Below are 23,730 nucleotides of genomic sequence, written 5' to 3'. Positions count from 1 at the left end.
GGATATGCTTCCATACTATTGGTTTACTCCGTAAGATCTTTCCACTCCTACCCAACTCAACAAGAAAAACTCTCGTTCAAGCACTTATCTTGAGCCGGATTGATTATTGTAATGGCCTGCTACTTTCGGTCAACGAAGGAGTGTTGGACAAATTACAGGTTGTTCAGAACACGGCGGCTCGCCTTGTTCTGAATGCCCCCCCGAGAACTGCATCCAAACCCCTCCTTGAACAACTACACTGGCTCACAGTAAGACAAAGGGCAAAATTTAAAATATGCTGCCTAATTCACAAATGCCTGAACGGACAAGGACCCGCCTATCTTGAAAGAAAATTTAAACCATATGTTCCCACACGATCTCTTAGATCGAGCAGCAACTTTCTTCTTGTGGTTCCCCATGTCAAAAAAGTTAGACACGGAGGTAGAGCCCTGTCCACCATGGGTCCTAAGATGTGGAACAAGTTACCATTGGCCCTAAGGCTATGTAAAGAGCACCTTACTTTCCGAAAACAGCTAAAAACTATCCTGTTTAAAAATGAAATCTAATCACCTTTCCATCGTATACTGTTAATTTGCTGGTCACAAAGCGCAGAGATACTCCTGGTGGAGTGATTCAAGCGCTATATAAACTTATAAATAAATAAATAAATAAATAAATAAATAAATGAGAGAAAGAAGTGGTCTGACGATGTTTACAACCTTCCAATGAAATCTGTGACCAAATGAGACCTTCAGTGTCCTTTGTGTAGGAAATACCCTTCTATTGAGAGCACAGATATGCTTAATGTTATAACCAGGACTCAGACAGGGATGACCTCACACACCACCCTGGGTGTCATTATTGGCCATCCTACGTGTGCTAGAGAATCCTCTAGTGGTGGGCCCTCTGAGCTATCGGAGGGCACTTTTGTAGGGGAATGAGGAAAAAGGGATCCAGACAGAAAGAGGATAATAATCTCAAATGCCTGCCCTGAGGAGTTTTCCTTTTAATAGTGGGACTGCTGTCAGATGATTAAAAATAAGTGGGATACACAAGAGGTGTTATTGCTGGTACATCGAGCAGATCAACATGTTTCAACCCTTCTTTTGGTCCTCAAACCTATTGCAACATATTACTTCTCTCAATGTGACAATTTTTTGTGATCTCTGGGTCCTGGTTATAACATTACGGCATATCTATATCCTCAGTAAAAGGATATTTCCCACATAAAGGGCACAGAAGGTCTCATTTAGTCACATTTGCCTTGTGTTGTTATGACTGAGGTACCCCACAGGCCACTACACATGAGTGGATTGACATGTACCTTAGTCTAACATCTTGAGATTGGCTTCTGAGGAAGACTATGCTACTGAGTTGGTAGAGATGTAGATTAACAACTGTGCGTGGTGTTTTAGGCGTGAGTGGTATTCAATGTCAAAAATTGCTAAGAGTTTCAGGAAAATCAGCATACAAAGGAAGCCTTGGTTAGCTTTGCCTAGGTTGCTGTCCCAGAAAATGTCAAGGGTAGGTGCTGTCCCATATTTGGCACAAAAGCTTAATTGACTGGGTTGGCATTAAGCATGTTGTTTGATTTAAGGTGGGTCCAGAGTTGGACGGTGACCACCTTTTCCATTATTTTGAAGAGCTTGGGGATCTGATGGTGTTTTCTGGACCAAGAATAGTTTTCTTGAAGAATGGGGTTGTAAGGAATTGGATTATGATTTGAGAGGGCAAGTAGGTGACTACCCACCTCAAGGAATATTCACAACCCTTGTCAGGGTAAAAACTCAAAGTCACTAAATTAATCTGAACTCAACCCCCTGGTAGCTATAGCACAGAGCAGAGAGTCATAAGTTAGGGCAATGTATAAAATATTTATGCAGTTCAAAACAGTAATAAAATCGAAAAGCAAAACAATAAAATATCCAAACAAAATTCAAAATTAGACTAGAATTTTGTAACCAAAATGACAAAAGTGCAATAAGGGAAATTATTTTCATGATTTTTTTGTTTTCAGAAAAAATAGCACCAAGAAGCACAAGGTTACAATGATTGTCAATGGTCACGGGAGACAAGGACATAGGCACATTTGATGCTGACTGCGATGGAGCATTGGTCGGATACACCAACCAGGTTTGTCCTGGTCAAAGATTTTACCTTCTGACATTATTATCTTAAGTCCCAATCCACTGCAGAAGTGCACTTCCAAACCACCCTAAGACCTCAGGGGAGGCACTTTCATACTCACAGGGTGTCAGCCAGAGGCTAAACAGCAGGGTACAGTTTAGGTCCGGTTATCACTGGTCAGCTGTGCAGTTGCAGGCAAAGGCATCTTGTAGCTTGTTGTGCCCCTGTAGCTTTAACAGGCGGTCAACCTTGTGACCCTTGGAGTGCATGTCTTTGTCCTAGGTACAAGAGGGAGTGCAGGTTCAGTCTTCTAGGCTCCCCACAAGTATCAGACAGCAGATTGAGTCATTTAGGCTCTTCTCAGGTCTCAGACAGCAGGTTGAGTCATTTTTTTTTAATCTTCCTTAGATCTGGGAGTGCTCTGAATTGGGTGCCTGGAGGTGCCACATTTATGCCTGGCAGGAGCTAGTGGGTGGGAATGACTCCTAGGCATGTTCTAACCAATGGCGTAAAAGTTCCCTGGGTGAACCCTACCCACTTTGATTATTTTCTAAATGGCGTAAATCTTCAACCATATTACATATTACATTTAGGGTCAGCAGGCTGGGGGTGTGTGCTACGAGTGTAATATGGTAGTCCTAGAGTCCTCCCACATCGAAAACTAAAATCAAGTTTCGGAGAGCAACTATGCCCCAATAAACTCAGCAAAAGAAGTTTGGTAGAACAAAGCCGGGTTTTCCAGCAACCAGACATTAAATACACAAAAATTGTTTCAGCATCCTGTTCTCACCCTTTCACATGCACACCAGGTCTTTTATGTAAAACTCCAGCAGACCTATAAGGCAGGATTTGGCACTCCATCAGGGTTTGACAGTGTAATGTCAAAAACAGGTCCACTGTGATTGTATACTGCCTGGCTAGGGAAACAAATGAAAGGGCTCTGCCCAGGTGTAAGCTAACATTTGTGTGTGACGGGCGCCTTTTGAAGAGCTCAACAAGTGTTATATGTAAACCCCCAGGAGACATCTCAGGCAGGACTTGTCATTGCAATGTCAAAATAATGCTCACAGCCCCAGCCTGAATAGTCTGTCATGTTCAAAAGGGTTACCTCTGCCCATACAGGGCAGCATATTGTGTGCTCCTGGGAGGCATTTCACACCCATTCACACCTATTCAAATGCTAATTGCTGGCTGTCAGAAATGGGAGAACAAATGCCAATGGGCCTCCAGAGGCTTTAGTCAGGGAAAAATTTAATTTTCCAAAGTATCTTTTCCTTAATATTTATCAAACATCCAATTTCAACAACTGATAAAATCTGTTTCTTAGTTAATCTAACTATTTCCTAACCAAACATGACATTATTAAATATAATAATTGTAACTGACTGTACCTCTGGAACAGTCAGCTTTGCTTTTGGATTTTTTGTACTATAAGGGCATTTTTATTGAAATCCGTACTTCTCGTGGTTTTAAATACCATGCCTACTGCCTTATCAGCAACAAGGCCTACATGGAGGTGACTTTGAAATATTAAAAGAAAGGTTTTGACCAATTAAAAGGGGTTATTGTCACAGCTCGAATTTGCAGTTTTAAAAACTGCAACCGCCAGGGTACAAATGGTATGCCTGCAGTCATACTGTAGGTAATGTATGGCACAATGGGTGCTGTAGTCCACTGGTGACAATCAACTGACAGGCCCTGGGTACCCTTTGTATCATATACTAGGGGCGTACATTTAAGCTGAGCATGCAAGTCAGGGTAATGACAATTTCACCATGTTGAATGGGTGGATACAGGCACTTTATCACTGGTTAGCAGGTGTACATTTCACAGAATTCTACAGCCAGCAAAAATAAAAGGTTTAGTAAAAGGTAAAAAATCCAGGATGACCCTGTGTTGGGACGGGAAGTCTCCTGCATGTCTCTGGAGAGAGTGCTTCCCCTGCATTATGCTAATCTCCAGGCAAGTCACTCAAAAGCTACTGTATAGTTTCTAGATCTCTACCTCAGTGAGCATGACAATCATACATGTCCACTGAGGGTCTCCCTGTTTACATGGATTGAGACCCTAGAGCTTGGCTCTGAGGTCGAGGGGGCATGCCTAGTGCACCCCTATTTTTTAGAGAATGGCTACTGCCCTCCCTATTGAGGCTGTGGTAGACTGACAGTGGTGGCAGCAATAAATCTATAGTCAAGAGGGGTGAGTCCCTAGGCACCCTCCTGACCAAGTCTGTGCAGTTTGCCATGACTGTGGGCCTGTTGCCTTTGTCTGCCTAATGTATGTTTGAGAGCCCGTGGGTGTACAGGGGAAGAATGGTGATTTGAGCCACTGTGAGGAATGCGAGCTGTTCTGCTGAACATCCCAGCTCCCCCGTGCCCTCTCCCTATTTCCTTGGAAAGGCCTGGTGGGCTGGGGTAGACACTCAGCTCTAATATGGGTTTAGCTGCACTAACTCTGTGAAGAGGACCCTCCCCCACTGGTCAGGGCCTCCTGGGCTGGAGTTAATTAAAATTCCTCTTTAGGGCGTTGCACAGCCTGATACCAGGAGAACATGGAGGTGGACTGGGACATGCTTTACCCATGCATTGAACATGCCATGAATGGTTTGTGATTGGAGGTGTATTCAGGATGCAAAAGTAGCAGACCCTCTGATTGGATGAGCCTATCAATCAGAGGTGATAAAAGTCTGGCCTGAGTGGTCAGGTGTTGTTCAAGACTGGTCTATGACTGAAGAGGTGGCCACACCAGGTCCGTCTGAAGATAGCCAGGCGTGACCCGCAGTGTGAAGGCAGGAGTTAAGACTCTGTTCACTGCATCTGGAACTAAGGCATCAGCAACATTAAGGACCAGCTGTTCTGTGAGGCTTGCGGGAGCATGCGCTTTGGCCCAAGGAAATTACAGACAGCTGCCCAAGGTGTGGAAAGGAAGCTTGCAGCCCATCACAGAGGCTGGTGGAAAGAAGCTTGCGGCACATCAATTAAAGCTGGTGGAAAGAAGCTTGCAGCCCATGAAGGGAGCCAGAGAGGAGGAAGCTTGATTCTAGTCGTTGAAGGTGAGATCAAATTCCCTCTAAGCTCCTCCCTTGCGCTGTGGGAGCCTGTACAAGCAGTAACTAGGAATACAGGCCAGTGAAGCAGGTCCCCGCCTTTCTTTTTGTGATCTCTGAGGGTATCAGGGTAAACTGGCACTCTGTCCAGCTACTACCCTCCTATAGCTAGCCAGTGGCTACTGGAATAGTGGGACTCCAGTAAACTGTGCCAAGACATCAGGCACTTGTGATCAGATCCCTTACACCACTAGAGCGGCGTCCTCACTCACAACCGGAGGGCACTTCTGTTGCTTTGGGTGGGGGGTTACGGGACTGAACATTTGACTTCACATCATATGCTGAAACTATATCCTTTCAATCCAAAGATTGGTATCAAGGCTCTAGTGAATGAGAGCAGCCCTGTTTAACATGATCTGTAATATGCAATGCTATTGTGTGTGTTTTCATGTTAACTGTGTTTGTATAGTGCTTGGCGTCTAGGCAATATAATACTGTTTGGGGTCAGAACTCTGTCCCAGAGGGTTGTAGAGACATCTGGTTTTCACTGTTTATCCTAGTTTTATATGTAGTATAATTATCTTGTGTGTATTAAAGTACTTTTCTTTTATAAAAAGTAAATCACTGACTGGATATTGAGTTTATCAGCTGGTGGTATGGTTTACACTGTATTCTGAACATCTAACCCCACCTCACTTCCTTGAGTAAGCCTTGGACTGCTCTGTCTCGCTACCCTGAGAGAGTCAAGTGCTGGAGAGGAGTACTTGGTTATCCAGTTTTGGGTCCACTAGTACTGAGGCCCCAGGTCACCATTAAGGGAACAATGCAGTTGTTGCGATTGGAGCGCAGTTACCCCTGAGTGCCCTGGTGCCCAGGAAGCCAGGTCTAACACCCTGCAGATTTACTACAGGGGTGCTCACCGAACGTTTCACAAAATGCATACTTTGGTGAGGCCATAATGTGTTTATATATGTAACTCATAAATTAATCTTTGTGAGTGTACACACTACACTTCAGTGAAGTAAATGTCTCTACTCTGACATATTTGAAACATGCATTCTTTGAAGCACTTAAAAAGCATTTAAGTGTTTACCTCTCTTGGTCTGAAAATCCAACACCACTGAAAGGAGGGCAAGGGTCCTAACAGTATGGGTAATTTAACCACAAATGCAGACACACAAAAAAACTGAATGAAATGATTTAAGAAAATGATTCAGTATTCCCAGATAGCACATAAAGAGAATTATTTACTGTCAATATGGGGCAAGGTCATGACCCTTGCAATAATAGTGCATTGTATGTAGCTTGTAGCCAACAATTCACAGAATATTCTCTGAAATTGAAAAGAAACGTCAATGGAGTCAGGTGCCTCACTATTGTACATAATCAAAATAGCTGTGCCGGAGTAATTATTTTGTATTCGAGAGGAATGTAGACACATCGGACGAAGGCAGCCAAGGCCCTGCATGGAAATACAAGGGCTTAACCCCTTAAGTGCTGCCGTCGGCCAACGGTCGTCACGGGCACTACCTCCCCAGTGCTGCGTGCGACCGCTGGACGTCCAGTTCAGCACCGGATAATGGACAGCGCAGCACTGGGGAGGTTTGTTTACTAGCTCCCAAGTGGTTAAGGAACAGGTAGGTTTGTGAGCGTTCTGATTGTAAACAGCATGCTGATTCCGTCAGTATTTAAGCTTGTTTTAAATGTCCTTTTAATATGAGCCACTGAGTCTGCTAAAGTGTAGCAACCCCCTCTTGGCGGCAGTACTTAGTTTTCAACAGTGAATGAACATTTCCAAACACCCATTTCTTTCAGGTATGGTACCACCTCAGAGCTCACACAGAACCGGTGCTATCTCTGCGTGAAGACAGGCGGGAGTCTGTCAGCCGGCAGCCATCTTTCACTTACTCCGAGTGGACAGATGACAAGATGGAGGAGTTTATGGATTTTGAACCGATACCAGATACTCCGGTCTTTGACTGCCTCATGGATATCAAAGGAGACACCGAGCTAGGGGCTCTCACAGTCAAACCAGTCGGATTACAAGAAAGGTAGGAAGCTAATGGCTTTATAGTCTGCTCGGTTTATGTCTACCATCGAGCCCTGCGCTTTCTCTAGTATTGTGTGAAGCACAACAAAAGAATGAATGAATGAGAGTGCATGAATGAATAGATACTATTTTTTTTATTAAATCTTTTTTTATTAAACATTCTCGACATAGAAGTACAGTTGCACGGAATCAATAAATGGGTTACAGTGAATTTAACTTGGATACGAATACACGGGGATGGGGGATCATCATCAGCATCACGGGGAGGGGTACATATTTTGGCTCGATATGTATTCCAGGGGGCCCAAACTTTGGACCATTTGCGGGGGCATCCACGGGCCACATAGACAGTTTTTTCCCTTAGCATACTCCAGTCAAGATCTGGCTCCCAGTCTGTTACCTATGGTGGTTGTGAGGCTCCCCAGAGCTGTGTAATATTTCTCTTGGCGATCATGCAGCCGAGCGTGACCCGCTGTGTAGTATAAGTGTTGAGGTCGGTAGGCTCCCAGATATTAAGGAGGCATCGGGGTGCTTCCGGATTGATTTCTACCCCCAGCACTTCACTCATAATTGTGTGTAATTTGCGCCAATATTCATGGATCTGCTCGCAGTGCCATATTATATGTATGAATGTACCCAATTGTGTGCACCCCCTCCTACAAGCGCCATCTGTCAGTCCACCCATGTTTACCAGCTGAGGACCAGTAATAAAAATTCTGTGGAGGATCTTTAGTTGCACCAGTCTTAGTCGTGCCGAGACAGCGACTGTTTTGGGGGAGGAGACTGCTTCCTACCAAGTTTCATCATCTAGTTCTATCCCGTCCTCAGTCCATTTGTCTCGCAATTTTGATAGGGGGTTTTCCATGTTATTGTTGAGTTTCCGGTACATCAGAGAAATGGCCTTGTGTGGTAGGTGGCCATCCAGTAGTCTGTCCTCTAGTGGGGAGGCATCTGGCAGTGCGGAGTCACCAGGAAATGCTGTTTGTAGCAAGTGTCTAATTTGGAGATAGCGATAGAACTCAGAATCTGCCAATGCATATTGAGTTTTCAGAGTGGTAAAGGGCTTGACACCCTCTGTGCACCAAAGGTCCTTAACTTGAGATACGCCTATTAGGTCATATTTATCGAACCCCTTTGTGTTACCCATATAGCCAAGTTGTTGTGAGTCCCACAGAGGCGTTGCAAGAGTCAGTTTGTTTTGACCACCGAGTGACTTAGTTGCAGAATGCCAGATTTTGACTGTATGGTCAGTGGGGCCGGTAAGTGGGTATTTACGTGGTGTTGAGTATAGCGCCCGGGGATAGGATCCATTGGGCAGAAGCCAGCGATCCATGTGAAACCCCGGGTTGTCCAGGGGACCATATGTACAATGATTAATAGCGGTTAGATGTGAGGCCCAATAATATTTTTTAATGTCGGGTAAGCCAATTCCGCCATCGTACAAGCTAAGTGTTAGCTTTTTCAAAGCTATACGCGGTCTCCCTCCCCACAGAAAGTCTCGCAGGAGCCCTTCTAGATCTTTAAAGTATGAGTTCGGGACAGGGTTGGCTGAGTTCTGCAAAGCATACATGAAACAAGGCAGAGACACCATTTTAAATAGTGCCGCTTTGCCCAAGAGCGAGAGCGGGAGTGTCTTCCAGTTTATTATATAACTTCTAAGCCTCTGCAATGGAGGTATCAAGTTACGTGTGTACCGGACCGATGGGTTGAGAAAGATAAATATGCCTAAATATTTAAAGCCATCTGAGACTATTGGAATCGGGCAATTTTGAGGTAGAGGGGGGGAGTTTCCCCAGAGGACATAAAGAAGCGATTTTTGCCAATTGACACGATATCCGGAATATCTGCCAAAAGTATCCAATATATCAACGACTCCTATAAGGGATCTCTTCGGGGACGTGAGATAGAGCAGCATACCGTCCGCGTACAAGCATATACGGGCCTCCCAGTCCGACGACCAACGAATGCCGCAGATCATTACATCCTTGCGGATCCACGCCACAAGAGGTTCGAGGGTCAAGGCGAACAGTAACGGAGAAAGGGGGCACCCCTGACGGGTCCCTCAGCTAAGTGTAAAAGGCTCTGATTTATTGTTGTTCACAACTATCTGAGCCATCGACGCACTGTATAACAGACGCACCCAGCGGCAAAAAATTAGGCCCAAACCCTAGTTTGGCAAGTACTGCAAAAATATATGGCCATTCCAGTGTATCAAAGGCCATAGTGGCATCAAGGGAGACTATAATGGCATCCTCACGTATCTTTGGTACCCTGCCCAGAACCCCGTGCAATCTGCGCAGATTAAGAGCTGTGTTTCTTTTGTACATGAATCCTGATTGATCTGGGTGGATGAATAGATATTTTAATAATTGAAGTCTTATTTACATTGTGCTATAAGTTCTGCACAGGCTACAAGGTACTTGAGACAGAGGGATTGGCTTAGTATGGATACAGAATAAATAATAGAAAATGTGTGCTCACAACATCAAAGCTTGACCAACCAGGCTGGTCAGCAAAGCACTTTTGAAACACAAATCTTACAGTGCGGGTAAGGTAAGACAGAAAAATCCAGAGCAATGGCCTAGGCACAGTACAGACATGCATGTGAATCAACATATGATGCCAGACTGAATTTCTATTGGCTGTTACTGACGCAAACTTGTAAACTAAAACAACTATGGCAGACAAAATGGCAATGTTGATGTATGCAGAAAGGTCTTACAAATCCCATTCTTTTATTCTTTGTGAGCAAATTTAGGTCCTGATTTATATTTGGCAAAAAGAGTACTCTGTGGCTACAGTGACGTAGTTCCCTCTCTGGCAAACTGAATGTCTGTATGCATCATTTTGAGCTGGGCCGACTTTTAACAGTGGCGTCGCCCTACTGCTTTCAAGCAGTGCGAGAAGCAAAAACATTAAATCATAATAAGTGAGTTATTATCATTTTCTGTTTGTGCTGCTTTACGGGCGGGTGGGTGGGTGGGGGGTGCTGCGCTGCTTTGCCAGTAGGGCAGTGGAGGAGTGGTTTGTCCACACCTAAGTGCTCAATGACTGTTTGGTCGGCCCTCTCAGGCCACCCAAACCAGTCATGCGCACTTTCCCACTTCTCCATACAGGCTGTATTACAGCCTACATAGAAAACATGCCCACTCCTCCAGCCCCTGGCTGAGCACCATGTCACAGTGCTCAGATCGATCACAACGCTGCATTGCAGTGTTGTGATTGGCTTAGGGGAGGGAGCCTGGCTGCCTGCTTCCTGTTCCTGAAGTCGGGGCTGGAGAGCAGGAGTAGAGACGTGGGACCCGGTGGCAGCAAGGTAAGGGATGTATTTTTATTTTTCTCACTCCCTCCTGCATTCGCGACTCCCTGCTGGACCCTCCCCGCGACTCCCCGCATCCGCTCCCCCAACCGTGAGCCATGCAGGCTGCCACTGACTTTTAGAATGTCAACAGCAGAGACTATGCCATCTCCATCACCAAAATACACCTCTGACGGCTCTTCAGAGTAAGTGCTTTTGGACGTTTAGCCACTTGTCCTCCCCCCCCAATTTAGAGTGAGCAGACAAATTACTAGTTTTCACTGTCCAGCACTGCTGGTAAGGGCCAGGGAAAACTGTAAGATGACCTCCATGCCATGGAAGAAAACTCCCTTGGCAACAAGATCATTGTTTTATTTTTATTCTCAAAAAGAACATTTTTGAAAATAAAAAAACATTGTCAGGTTCCTGCACAGCTTCATTATGTTGACCGAGCTGTCCATCAAACATTCAATGCGTTTAATGGAACTGCTGTGACAGCGGTTCCTGTTAATACATATAATGTCCTCTGGGCTGGCGGACATCTCAAAATTTGGCAAGCGGGTACTCCCTCAGGGTGACAGAGTACTTTACTCTGTCAACCTGATGGAGTAAATGCCCATCCACCACACTCTAATTCAGGCCCCTAGTGAAAAACTTAAATGTCTGTGCATTACAATCATTTCTAATTAATATTTTTTATTTTACATGCATCTCTCAGGACGCTGGTTTGCCTTTCTCTCTGTTTCCTCTTAGGGCTGTATAACGGAAAGTGCCCCGGAGACTTAATAGGCTTCTGTGCTTGCTTTGTGCACCCACGGGGTATTTTGGAATTTCAGAAGGGGCCTGACCCTTCTGTAATACTGAGAGTGCTGGTGCACATGTAGTCACATTATGGACACGGGTTCAAAGGCAAATAAGCTGTCAGGAGATGCACTGACAATGCACCACAAAAAAGCGATGCACTGTCAGTGTGCCCGCTGAGGGCAGCCCTCTGGAGGGAGTAAAGAGCATCCTATGGATCACCCAGACATCCCCCTGCAGGTGGGTGTAGTCAGTCACTGTCCATTAAGACACAAAAAGGGGCATGATACCCTCTGGTTATGTTTGGGGCGAAATCCCTCTTATATTTATTTGCGTGATCCTTTCATCCTACTGCTAGTGTCCCTACGAAAGTGTGGGCAATTCCACAAATTGGATGAGATAGACTCACTTACGTAATGTGACAAACTTCCTTTGCCACCTTATCCCACCCTGGTGAGATGGTACTACCAGGGCCGACTCGACCCCAGGTGAGGGATGACCTGTGGGAGATTTTAGAAATATTTTTTTTTTCTCTGGATAAAATACTTTTAGATCCAGTGCAATATCTAAAAAAAAGCCTTAGGATATACCGTAAATGATCCTTTATTCAGGTGGTATCCTAGGCTGCACTAAAATACCAAACGGTAATCTCAGAGGATGTTATGGGTTACCCTTATGTACCCCTGAGTTTTCATGCCAACATGTTTCTGCCCTTATCTTTAAAAGCCTAAATAAGCTCTTGGGCATTCGTTAGGCTAGGAATATGTATCCCTACACTTAAAACTATAGTGGAGGGTACAGACAAAGAATCAGAGAGGACGCAATCACCAGGAATTGATAAATAGTGCCAATGGGCCTTTTGCCTCATGGTCTGTTCTGGGTAGGTGTCTCCTGTAGTCACACTTTCTACAAGGTAGAGCGCCTGCCGCGATCCTACTGTACCTCAGGAGAACAGCTGATGAGCACCAGTTGGATGTTTTTCCTGGTATACTGTCATGTATACTGTGCTCCTGAAGAAGGCTACTCTGCTCCCATGGAATAAATGCAGGAGTGGATCTGGTTGGTAGAGAGGATAATGATGGGTGACTGCTCTATCCACTTGATTACAAATCTCATTCCTCCTCCTGTAAGCTTTAGTGTTATGACAGCCTACTCTCTCAAGTCCTTGGTCATCTGATGCAAACATGATGCTTGTCGTCATAGGCTCCTTCCACAACCTGTATCCAGCACTATGCCTTACTCAAGAGTCACTCAGGAGTAGACCCGTACAGAAGAGTTATACTTATTGTCATAATCGTTCACCCACCACTATGGTGCTGTTGCAAAGCATTTTGTTGGGTAGATGCAGAGTAAGTAGGGAATATATGGAGAGGATTGATTAGCAATCTCCATGTCGGTTACCAGCTCATCTCCCCAAGTAATTCCTAATTGACAATGGAAATGAGTCCTTGCAGGGAGTTCACACTCGCCACTTCACATTGCTACATTACTTTGTGTGTGTGACCTTTTCAGATCACCTAGTTTGATTGCACAAAAGTTTTAGTTTGAAATATCCCCTCATCCTTTTCTGAAAGAAATCAAGGCTCAATGTATGCCAGCCTGCATGTATGCAATTATCATGAAATATGAATCTGTGAGAGAAACAGCTAGCATGTAACTGTTTCCTGTATCAAGGGTGTTTAGAAACACCTAGGTTGTCCAGTTTGCATTATACAAACATAAGAGAAATTAACATATTTCATCTGACTCGAAGTGGTGTATTTGGTTCTTTGAGGAACAAGCCAATAGGCTTATGGGAATTGGAATCGCAAGTCTCCTATGAACAGCTAGGACTTTTGCTTTACTTCATACCGAGCTTTAATAATGTGTATTTCATCGAATTCTAGATATCTCTGATGCAAACTCAAATTTTATGTTTCTAATGCCAGATCTAATTATATCCATAGCTTCACAGGGCATCTGGCATAGTACTGACGTGTCAAATGAGAAGAAGAGCTCTAAATCATATTTTTGGGACTTATTTATGTGGGGAATTGCAGCTAGTTTCAGATGGTGCTTCCTAGTGGATTCACTGGCTTCAGACGCTTGAAAAACACCAGACTGTCTATAGTTTTATGTACTAAGAAAATATTTAATAACAGGTACGCTATAAGCATTCATAGCCCCTACTGAATTGCAGATCAGTCCCAGTTTGAAGATAGGCGCAATGCTGAAATGTGTGTAGGATTCCTATAACCTCATAGTGAAATTGGAGATACTTCTGTCCTTGGAGCATTTACCAGAAAATGTGAGCAGAACAGGCCGAACACTTCACTGGGTGCCTTGGTAAGGATGTATTATTCTGAACAGGGAACCCGCCTTTAAAGTTCTCAGGTACTGTGTCAATAGAAAAGGAATTGTTTACATTATCTTGGATGATGTGCACAATATTTGCTACTTTGTTCTTACATTTGAAGATAAAGCTGATATCCAGACATTAAAATTATGCATAGGGGAGATATTTTTGGTTGGCCCAGTTCAATCAATCAATCAATCAATCAATCGTTGGTAAAGCACAACTACTTACCCGTAATGGTCTCAAGGTGCTATAGGAAGTAGGGAGCAGATCCGTCTAAGTGCTGTGGTCATTCGAAGAGCAAGGTCTTGATGTCCTTCCTGAACCGGGGTAGTGTAAAAGATAGTCTCAGATGGAAGGGTAGAGTGTACCAGGTCTTGGCAGTGATGAAAAAGAAGGATTTTCCTCCGATTCTGGTCTTGCGGTTCCATGGGACGGTGGCCAGGATGAGCTGGGTGGAGTGGAGATGTCTTTTGGGTGCGTGGAAGGAGAGGTGGCTGTTCAGGTATGCTGGTCCGGTATTGTGGAGGGTTTTGTACAATGAATAATAATGGAATAAAAACGCACAATGGCAATACTTTTGTAAGAAAGAGGAATGCACAAAATTTAGAACTGTTAAAAATTCCTAAAAATGATATATTCACATATCAATGTCTTCTTTTCTGTTGCAAATATAAACATTGAATGTGTTTAATTGTGTAGGAGTTTCTTTTTCCGCTTGCATTATCCTCTTTCTTACAAAAGTATTGCCATTGTGTGTTTTTATTCCATTATTATTTATTGTGTCTACAAGAACCACTGTCTCTTTAGTATAATACAATTACCCTGGTTCTTAGTAAGTAGGGTTCCCCTGTAATCTTAGTGGAGGGTTTTGTACGCATGGGTGAGGAGTTTGAAGGTTATTCTTCTGTCTGCCGAGAGCCAGTGGAGTTCATGGAGGTGTTGAGTGATGTGGCTGTGCCGGGGGAAGGCAAGGACCAGTATGGCTGTGGCGTTCTGGACATTCTATAGCTTGCGGAGGTTTTTCTGGGTAAAGCCGACGTAGAGTGCGTTGCCGTAGTCGAGTCTGCTGATGATGAGCGTGTGAGTGACGGTATTTCTGGATTCAGTGGGGATCCATCGGAGGGTCTTTTTCAGCAGGCAGAGGGTATTGAAACAGACAGAGGATACTGAGTTGATCTGGTGGTCCATAGTGAGCGATGCGTCTAATATATTGCTAATGTTTTGTGCATGGTCCGTTGAGTGGGGGCCACCAGGTATCATTCCATGTGGAGGGGTGGATCCCAGGATGAGGACTTCTGCCTTGTCTGAGTTGAGCTTAATGCAGCTGTTCTTTATCCAGGTGGCAATGGTTTTTGTCCCTTCTTGGAAGTTGTGCCTGGTGACGTTGGGTTCGTTGGTGAGGGAGAGGATCATTTGAGTGTCATCAGCATAGGAGACTGTCCTGGCGAGGCTGGGACGTGAGGTTTCGCCCTGAGGACCGAGGAGTCTACTGGGGAAGGGGGCTCAAAGAGAAAGACAGGCGCCTTCAGTAAAGGTTTTAACGAAGGCTTTATTGGAATGTAAGTCTTCTTCATTAAACTCAAGATAAACGAAACAGAGAAATAAAGGTGTCCGGTGGGAGGATCTTCGGGAAGAACTGAAGTCCTGAGGTTCGGGCTGCTCCGGGCGTTGTCTCTGGGTTCCGCTCCGGTACCGGTAAATGAAAGGAAACCAAATGTCAGGACACCATACGTAATAGACGTACTCAAAGGGGTCGGGAGTGAGGGATGAACAGTCCGTGCAGTCTTACACTACCCCGGGGTTGGTGGAGTGCTCGTGCAGGGACAGGAGGGGAGGGGAGGATAGGCTGGTTTGGGAAAACGGTCACTGATGTTTCCTCCGCCCGACCCAGCCCGCTACCCGGCCCCGTACCTCTTGGAGCCACGCTCCTCCCGTGGGAACGTGGCAGGGCGCAGCGTGGAAACGGTGGCCTCCTGGCTTGTCGTCCTCCTGGTTCACGGCTTCCAGATGCTTCTCGTCAGCTTCCTCCGGATTCTCCGCCCTGCTCCAAGCGCCTTCCATCTCCTTTCCAGGTGTGTCGGCTTTTGACGCCCTTGCGTCCTCAGGGGGTGGAGTCTCGGTACCATACTCAATCGTCTTAAAGGGACCGTCGTCCGTATATTCTGGGAACCAGACCGAGCTCTCCTCTTCGGTCCATGCCGCCGGCGAATGCTGTGGGGACAAGGAGCACGGTAAAAGGGGTGTGGCCATCCACCATTCTTCCTTATTCTGAGTGTCCGGCTCCCCAGCCCCGTCACACACCTCCCCCCCTGGCTTCTCCCGTTCGGGGAGAGGGAAGACCCTAGACAGAAAGTCCGCGTTACCGTTGTTCTTTCCCTTACGGTGTTGAATGGTAAAGGCGTAGGGTTGGAGAGACAGGAACCATCTCAATACTCGGGGATTAGTGCTCCGGTTTTGATGTATCCATCGCAGGGGTGCGTGGTCAGTATGAAGGATGAATGGTTTTCCCTCGAGATAATATCTCAACTTCTCTACTGCCCATTTTATCGCTAAAGCCTCCCTCTCGATAGTGGAATATTTGCACTCCCTAGGAAATAGCTTCCGACTCACATATAGTACGGGATGTTCCACCCCATCGCTCCCTATTTGAGACAGAACGGCCCCGATACCCACATTGGAGGCGTCCGTCGCTAAGAGAAAGGGTTTCGTATGATCAGGAGAAGTCAGCAGAGGGGCCGTGGTCAGGATGGATTTTAAAGTCTGAAATGCATGCAGGGTCTCAGGAGGGGGCTGCCTGAAATCGCTAGGCCTTGCGTTCTTTTTCAGGAGGTCCGTCAATGGGGCTGCTCTCTCAGCAAACTGAGGGATGAACCTACGGTAATACCCCACCAGTCCTAGAAAAGCGCGTACCTCTCTTTTGTTGGATGGAAAGGGAACCGCAGTGATCGCTCGTACCTTTTCACTTTGGGGGGCTATCGACCCTTCACCCAGGACGTACCCCAGGTAGTTCACTGTCTTAAAGGCCGCTCGGGATTTGTTTGCGTTTACATGCAGTCCTGCTCTTTCCAAAGCAGACAAAATGGTAGACAGGTGCATCAGATGGTCCTTCCAGTCTCGGCTGTAAATCACTATATCATCCAAATAGGCCGAGCTGAAGGAAGTGAAGGGTTGCAGCACTAGATTCATTAAACGTTGAAAGGTGGCAGGAGCCCCATGTAACCCAAAGGGAAGAACCGTAAATTCATAGGCCCCGTCATCAGTGACGAAGGCCGTTTTTTTTCTGTCTTCTTCACGAAGAGGCACCTGCCAATACCCCTTGGTGAGGTCTATAGTGGTTATGTAACGGGCATCCCCTATTTTTTCTATCAAGTCATCTACCCTGGGGATGGGGTATGTATCGAATTGGGACACCGCATTAAGTGCCCGGAAGTCCATACAAAAACGTTTGGACCCGTCTGGTTTGGGGATCATCACAATGGGCGACGACCACGGGCTTTGGGAGGGCCGTATGACCCCTAGTTTTAGCATATCCTGGACTTCCTTGCGGACCGTCTCCTTTCGGGCCGCTGGGATTCGGTAAGGCCTTTGCTTCACCACATGACCCGGTAGGGTTTCTATGCGGTGTTCTGCTATGTTGGTCCTTCCGGGCAAGTCCGAGAATACGCCGGAAAAGGGGTTCAGGGTCTCGGCTAACTCCTCTTTTTCCTGAGGGCTCAGCTCGGGGTTTACCACTAGGTGCTCGAGAGTGGATGACGGGGCCAGACCCGTCTGGGCAACCAATGGGGTGTCCCCGGGGTTAGGGCCGAGCCATTCCTTGAGCATGTTAATGTGAAAGATTTGTGTTTTAGAGGGGGACAGGCGTAACCGGTAAGTAGTACGACCAATGGTATCGATTATCTGATACGGACCTTGCCATTCCTGTTTCTGTTTAGTTACCCCAGAGGGAAAGAGCACCAAGGCCCAGCTACCTCTCTTCAAGGTCCTTAACCTCTTTCCTTTGTCGTATGTTTTTTTGTATTTGTTCTGCTGCACTTCCAGGTTAGCATATGCTAACTCTTGCAGTTTTCCCAGGGTGGACCGCAAGTGACTGGTGTAGTCCAACATGGACTTCTGTTCTTCGACTTCTTCGTTCTCCCACATATCCTTGGTTATTTCAAGCAAGGAACGAGGCACCCTTCCATACAGGAGTTCGAAGGAGGAACATCCCAGACTGCTTTGCTTTTGGGCCCTAATAACATAGAGGGCGAGGGGTAAGAGCCTGTCCCAGGAGGGTCCCTCGGCTGATAACATTTTCTTCAGGGTTGTTTTCAGGGTTTGGTTGTACCTCTCCACCAGACCGTCGGTCTGGGGATGGTACACCGATGTTTTCAGGTGTTTTATGTCAAGGGAGGCACAGACCTCTTTCATTAACTTGGATGTGAACGGAGTTCCCTGATCGGTTAGGACTTCCCGAGGAAACCCAACCCTAGAAAACAATTCTACAAACTTTTCTGCAATATTTGCGGTGGTGAGGGTTCTCAGTGGAAAGGCCTCTATAAACCTGGTGGCGTAATCCACTATGACTAGGGCATACAAGTTCCCTCGACTAGACTTTGGCAATGGCCCGATAATGTCCATGCCGACCCGTTCGAATGGGACTCCTATGATTGGCATCTTTTGTAAGGGGGCCATGGGAGGTCGGCGAGTGTTTTGCCGTTGACATACTTCACACTTGGCACAATAGTCCTGCACGTCTTTATGTATCCCTGGCCAGAAGAAATGTCGGATAATGCTATCCGTAGTCTTTTCTTTTCCAGCATGTCCCGCCGTCAGGTGGGCATGAGCAAAGAAAAGGACCTGCTCTCGAAACGACTGGGGTACCAGTAGTTGTTCGTCTCCATCCGCTCTGTTTTGTCTATACAGAAGCTGGTTTTTTATCCTAAAGTGCGGATAAGTGTGAGGGGGATGGTTATCGGAGTCGTGGGCTGCTTCCCATGCATTGGCTAAGGTCCGGTCCTCGGTCTGGGCAAAACGGAAACTGCGGTCTATAACCCAGGGTTCGGGGGACAGGTAGGCGGGAAGGGCGTTGGCATGTGAGGTACGGGAAAGGTGTTCTTTGAAGAGAGAAAGGAATTCGGGATTGTCTGTTCCCAAGATCAGGTCTTCAGGAAGGGAGTCCACCACCCCTACCCACACCCGACATGGTTCCCTGTTTGGAAGGTGGATCGTGATGGAAGCAACCGGGTACGGTTTAACATCCCCATGGACACATCTTATATACACCGGCCCCTTAGGATTCAACTGGTCTGGTTTAACGAATCTAGTTTGGATAACTGATTGCCTGCACCCAGAATCTAGCAAGGCCTGGACTGTGTAACCATTCATCCTCATACTCACATAGAAGGTGCTACCCATTTCGGCTGAGTACAGCACAGTCCTCGGAATATAGCCAACTTCCATGGGCTCCTCTGGTGGTTTCCTTTTTGGGCACATTCTTGCGATATGGCCCCATTCACCGCAATCGAAGCATTGAGGCCCTTTGTTGGGGGGTTGAAAGACCATGCTCGGCGGACGAAGAGGTCTAGGCGGTTCAAGCCCGCCTTTGAATTTTTTTTCCAGTTTGGGAGGCGGGAGGTGTTTCGGCGTTTTGTCCGGTTCCCACGTGAGAGACTTGGGTTGCGCTCTCGCATACTGGGAGGCCATTTCAATGGCGTGTTCTACTGTGAGTCCCACGTGTTGTCGCAACCAACGCTGAGTAGCGTAAGGCAGGGCTTCCATGAACTGTTCCAAATATATTTTTTTCAGGATGTCTTCTTTATTACAGATGTCAGGGCGTAGCCATTTGTCGGCTGACATTTTTAACCGGTAAAATAGCGTCTTTGGGTTTTCCCCAGGTATACCCCGTTCTTTCCGAAACCTCACCCTATAGGCTTCCTGATCCAAACCCAAATGGTCGAGTATTACCATTTTAATGGTAGCGTACGGGGTGGTACCAAGGGGATTAGCCGCCTGATAGGCCGACTGTGCTTCTCCAGTGAGAAGAGGGGCTAAGAAGAAGGGCCATTTTTCCTCCGGCCAACTCAGAGCTCGTGCTGCTCTTTCGAAGTTCACCAGGAAGGCGTCGGGGTCGTCTCCTGTCACGTATTTCTGGAGAGACACCCCGGGGGGATGTGGTGCGTGCACTCTCACCTCGCCTTGAGCGACTAGGGGAGCAGGGTTTATGTTTTTAAGCGTTTCCAGCTGAGCCGTTATCGTGTGGGTGAACAAATCCCTATCGGCCTGGGCGGACGATAGTTGGCTTTCCATGGCTTTTTCCAGTTTATCCTGTCCTTTGATTATATGATCGATTAGGGCCTCCATCTTTTCGGGACAGACGGATGTTGATCCCACTTCTGACACCAGTTGTCCTGGCGAGGCTGGGACGTGAGGTTTCGCCCTGAGGACCGAGGAGTCTACTGGGGAAGGGGGCTCAAAGAGAAAGACAGGCGCCTTCAGTAAAGGTTTTAACGAAGGCTTTATTGGAATGTAAGTCTTCTTCATTAAACTCAAGATAAACGAAACAGAGAAATAAAGGTGTCCGGTGGGAGGATCTTCGGGAAGAACTGAAGTCCTGAGGTTCGGGCTGCTCCGGGCGTTGTCTCTGGGTTCCGCTCCGGTACCGGTAAATGAAAGGAAACCAAATGTCAGGACACCATACGTAATAGACGTACTCAAAGGGGTCGGGAGTGAGGGATGAACAGTCCGTGCAGTCTTACACTACCCCGGGGTTGGTGGAGTGCTCGTGCAGGGACAGGAGGGGAGGGGAGGATAGGCTGGTTTGGGAAAACGGTCACTGATGTTTCCTCCGCCCGACCCTGCCCGCTACCCGGCCCCGTACCTCTTGGAGCCACGCTCCTCCCGTGGGAACGTGGCAGGGCGCAGCGTGGAAACGGTGGCCTCCTGGCTTGTCGTCCTCCTGGTTCACGGCTTCCAGATGCTTCTCGTCAGCTTCCTCCGGATTCTCCGCCCTGCTCCAAGCGCCTTCCATCTCCTTTCCAGGTGTGTCGGCTTTTGACGCCCTTGCGTCCTCAGGGGGTGGAGTCTCGGTACCATACTCAATCGTCTTAAAGGGACCGTCGTCCGTATATTCTGGGAACCAGACCGAGCTCTCCTCTTCGGTCCATGCCGCCGGCGAATGCTGTGGGGACAAGGAGCACGGTAAAAGGGGTGTGGCCATCCACCATTCTTCCTTATTCTGAGTGTCCGGCTCCCCAGCCCCGTCACAGAGACGATGTTGAGTCCATGGGTCCTGACGATGGTTGCAAGGGAGCCCGTGTAGACGTTGAAGAGGGTGGGGCTGAGAGAAGAGACCTGGGGCACTACGCAGTTGGTCTCTGTCAAGAGATTTCCCTTTGAAGCAAAAAGAGAGTTAGAAAGCAGTGTGAAATTTAGGTCGGAATGGCGAAACCAATGTACAATTCCCTTCCGGATGCAACTAAAATGATTTTAAAACGAAAATGACAGGTTTCAAAATGGACACCATATGATGTTACGAAGGGATTGTGTGTATGCTCCATCACAACTTTAGAATCCAGACTGCTAATAGCCACAATTACTAGTCATGGGTACCAGGTCCACAGGATAACTTAGAAGAAATCGCTTTCACTAACTCTGAAGGTGGGCTCGACCAATGAGTTCCTATGATACCTCACCCTGTCCCAATTTAATGCAATATCAATGCTACCTTTGGCCACAGGTAGTGGCAGACATGGCAAGGTCACTTCATGTGTCAAAGAGGGCATGCGGTGAACTGTAGGCGTGCTATACTATAGGGAAGGGGAGTGGGCACGTTGTTTCAAGGAATCTCTGGATTCATAACGTTTTTGGGAAAGGATGAAAAATGAGTGATTTTCTTCTGAATTCACTGGAATCTACCATTGGAGATGTAGAGCTCTCCAGCTTACCATACTATTGTGTGATGAGCAAGTGAACACCAGCAATGGCTCCTCAGTTATGGTGGAGGAGTGTCACCCCACTGCTGGCAGTCAGCAGAGGCAAACATGAAAAATAAAATGATAAAAAACTATTTTATCATCATTTAATTTTTCACGGAGCCAGCCGAGTCTGAGAGCAGGGGTGGGGCCATCGCGATGAGAGTCAGCAGCAGGAAGGAGGAGCGGTGGACACTGTCAGTGCACATGTCAGTTTGGTCAGCTGTCTTAGCACAGCTAAACCGAAATGCACACTACTCCAACCCGAGCTGTGTTGCACAGCTGGGTGGAGAACTGACACAGGCTCCTAGGCCCTGTCTGAACACTAAACACAGCTGCTCAGACCTATACCAGCGCTTCTCTCATGCTGAGTAATAGTATTTTCTGAATAAGACCAGTATCTGGATTGGCATCTGGGAGCCTGTGAAGTGTGCACCAGTTCGAGGACATCAGGGAGGCGAGGATTGGGACAGGAGCAGAGGAGCAAGGTGGCATCTAGCAGCGGCAGGTATGTGCTCTTTTAATTTTTTTTGCCATTTTTTCAGTGTCCTTTTTTTAGGTATTTCCCTTGTGCTGCCCACCACTTGGGTCTGAGAACAGCCGCTACTGGTACACACACTGAGAATGTGCCAAAATGATTCATGAAATAATATCATGATTTAATCTGTAATTACCACTCAACAAAAGTAGATAAAGATCAGAGAACTGCATATGCCTGGAAATCCATGCTATTGATTGAATGCAGAGAACTAAAGCAGTCAAAGTTGACATGTTGCTTCAGTCTTATTTCCAGGCTATTATTGAAAGAAATTGAAGTATTATTTGTGGCAGGCAAGTGCCCTCTTCAAGCAATAATTACCGCTTTTGTTATGCTGAAACCTCAAAGTCACTAAATTAACCTGACGTCAACCCCTTGGTATCTATGTTGGTAGACATGGCACAAAATTGACATGCTTAAAATAATAATTAGTAAAATAAAGACAAATTTAATAAACAAGATGACTTCCGATATGAGGAATGATAACATTTTAAGTAGAAATACCAACAAAAAGCACTAAGCACCATCATAGTCTATGGATGCAGTAGACCGTAACCTAGCTGTGATTTGGGGCCAACCAGGATGGAATCTTGGTGGGCTACAACAAGCAGATTGGTCCAGATGAAAATCTGGAACTGAAAAAGATCAAAAAAGTTTTTAAACTCCAGTCTAGAAAGAGGCTTAGTAACCTTTCTGAAGAAAATTTTTGCAAATTCTTCTGAGACCCATACAAGCACAGGAGTACACTTGTAGGTCCCCCAGGACCTCAGGGGAGGGCATTTCGAGATTCTGAAAGTATCAGGCAGAGGCCAACAGGAAAGCTCAGTCCAAGTCCAGTTGCAAGTCCAGTCCGTCAGTACTCCTCTCAGATCACAGACATCGGCTCCACTCCTCTTCTGTACTTTTTTGATGTGGCTGTGCCAGGGGAGGTCGAGGACCAGCCTGGCTGTGGCGTTCTGCGTTGCCGTCGTCAAGTCTGCTGCTGATGAGCGCGTGTATTGCTTCACACTCCCAAATAATAGAAAATACAGCTCCTCCACATAGAGGCACATACACGGCAAAGCAAGAAAACACCTGGAAAGGGATTTCATCCTCATAAAATGAGGTACATCAAAAGACAGTTTTCAGAATAAAGCGTGGGGTTTTATTTGTGCAACTCCCTCTAACAGAAAGGCTTTCCCAGATGTCAACTAAAACAACATATACATGAATATAGAAATATATATATATATATATATATATATATATATATATATATATATATATATATATCCACACGAAAAAGGTTGCCCCTTCGGAAGCGCCCCAAACAAGGTGAGATTTGCTTTTTTTTCCTTTGGTTTATTCAAGAGACTGCCGCATGGAATCGGAAAATATCACAGCAAGAAAGTCAAGCCTTACGCGTTTCGGGCCAGCGCCCTTTGTCAAAGGCTATGTCCATATGCACACACACGGCGTAATCAGCTTTCAAATACGCAAATGGTACCCGCCTGTGTGGGCGTGGCTGTTCGCACAGCCCCGTGGTACCTGAAGTCTTGTTCCTCGAGTGAGGCGCTGTGTGATGCAAAATCAAGGAAAATGAAAATGGAAACCCCAGTGGGTTG

The 23,730-nt window shown here is 46.4% G+C and overlaps 2 protein-coding genes across 3 annotated transcripts in view; one reads left to right on the top strand and one right to left on the bottom strand.

Annotated features, from left to right (window-relative positions):
* PTPN5 (protein tyrosine phosphatase non-receptor type 5) overlaps positions 1–23,730 on the top strand; it is a 588,489-nt gene that overhangs the window by 275,456 nt on the left and 289,303 nt on the right. For both annotated transcript variants that reach the window (XM_078684059.1, XM_078684058.1), the window contains exon 5: positions 6,968–7,203. In XM_078684059.1, the coding sequence (XP_078540185.1) occupies positions 6,968–7,203 (236 nt within the window). The remainder of the gene's footprint in view (positions 1–6,967; positions 7,204–23,730) is intronic.
* Positions 15,503–20,158, bottom strand: LOC144825352 (uncharacterized). The gene is made up of 2 exons (XM_078684143.1): positions 19,016–20,158; positions 15,503–15,850 (listed from the first exon to the last, which is right to left on the bottom strand). Exons 1-2 carry the CDS (start codon positions 20,156–20,158, stop codon positions 15,503–15,505), a joined length of 1,491 nt encoding a protein of 496 aa, XP_078540269.1.

This window comes from Lissotriton helveticus, chromosome 3_1 (assembly GCF_964261635.1).
Source record: "Lissotriton helveticus chromosome 3_1, aLisHel1.1, whole genome shotgun sequence".
NCBI lineage: Eukaryota > Metazoa > Chordata > Amphibia > Caudata > Salamandridae > Lissotriton > Lissotriton helveticus.
The sequence above is the reverse complement of the archived record's forward strand: the minus strand, read 5'-3'. Positions and strand labels throughout refer to the sequence as shown.

Excerpts from the sequence above, each read along its gene's own strand:
- LOC144825352 (XM_078684143.1), bottom strand. The coding sequence starts at position 20,158 with ATGAAGAAGACTTACATTCCAATAAAGCCTTCGTTAAAACCTTTACTG. Across the intron at positions 15,851-19,015 it reads AAATGGGTAGCACCTTCTAT|CATTCGCCGGCGGCATGGAC; the intron begins GTGAGTATGAGG and ends TTGTCCCCACAG.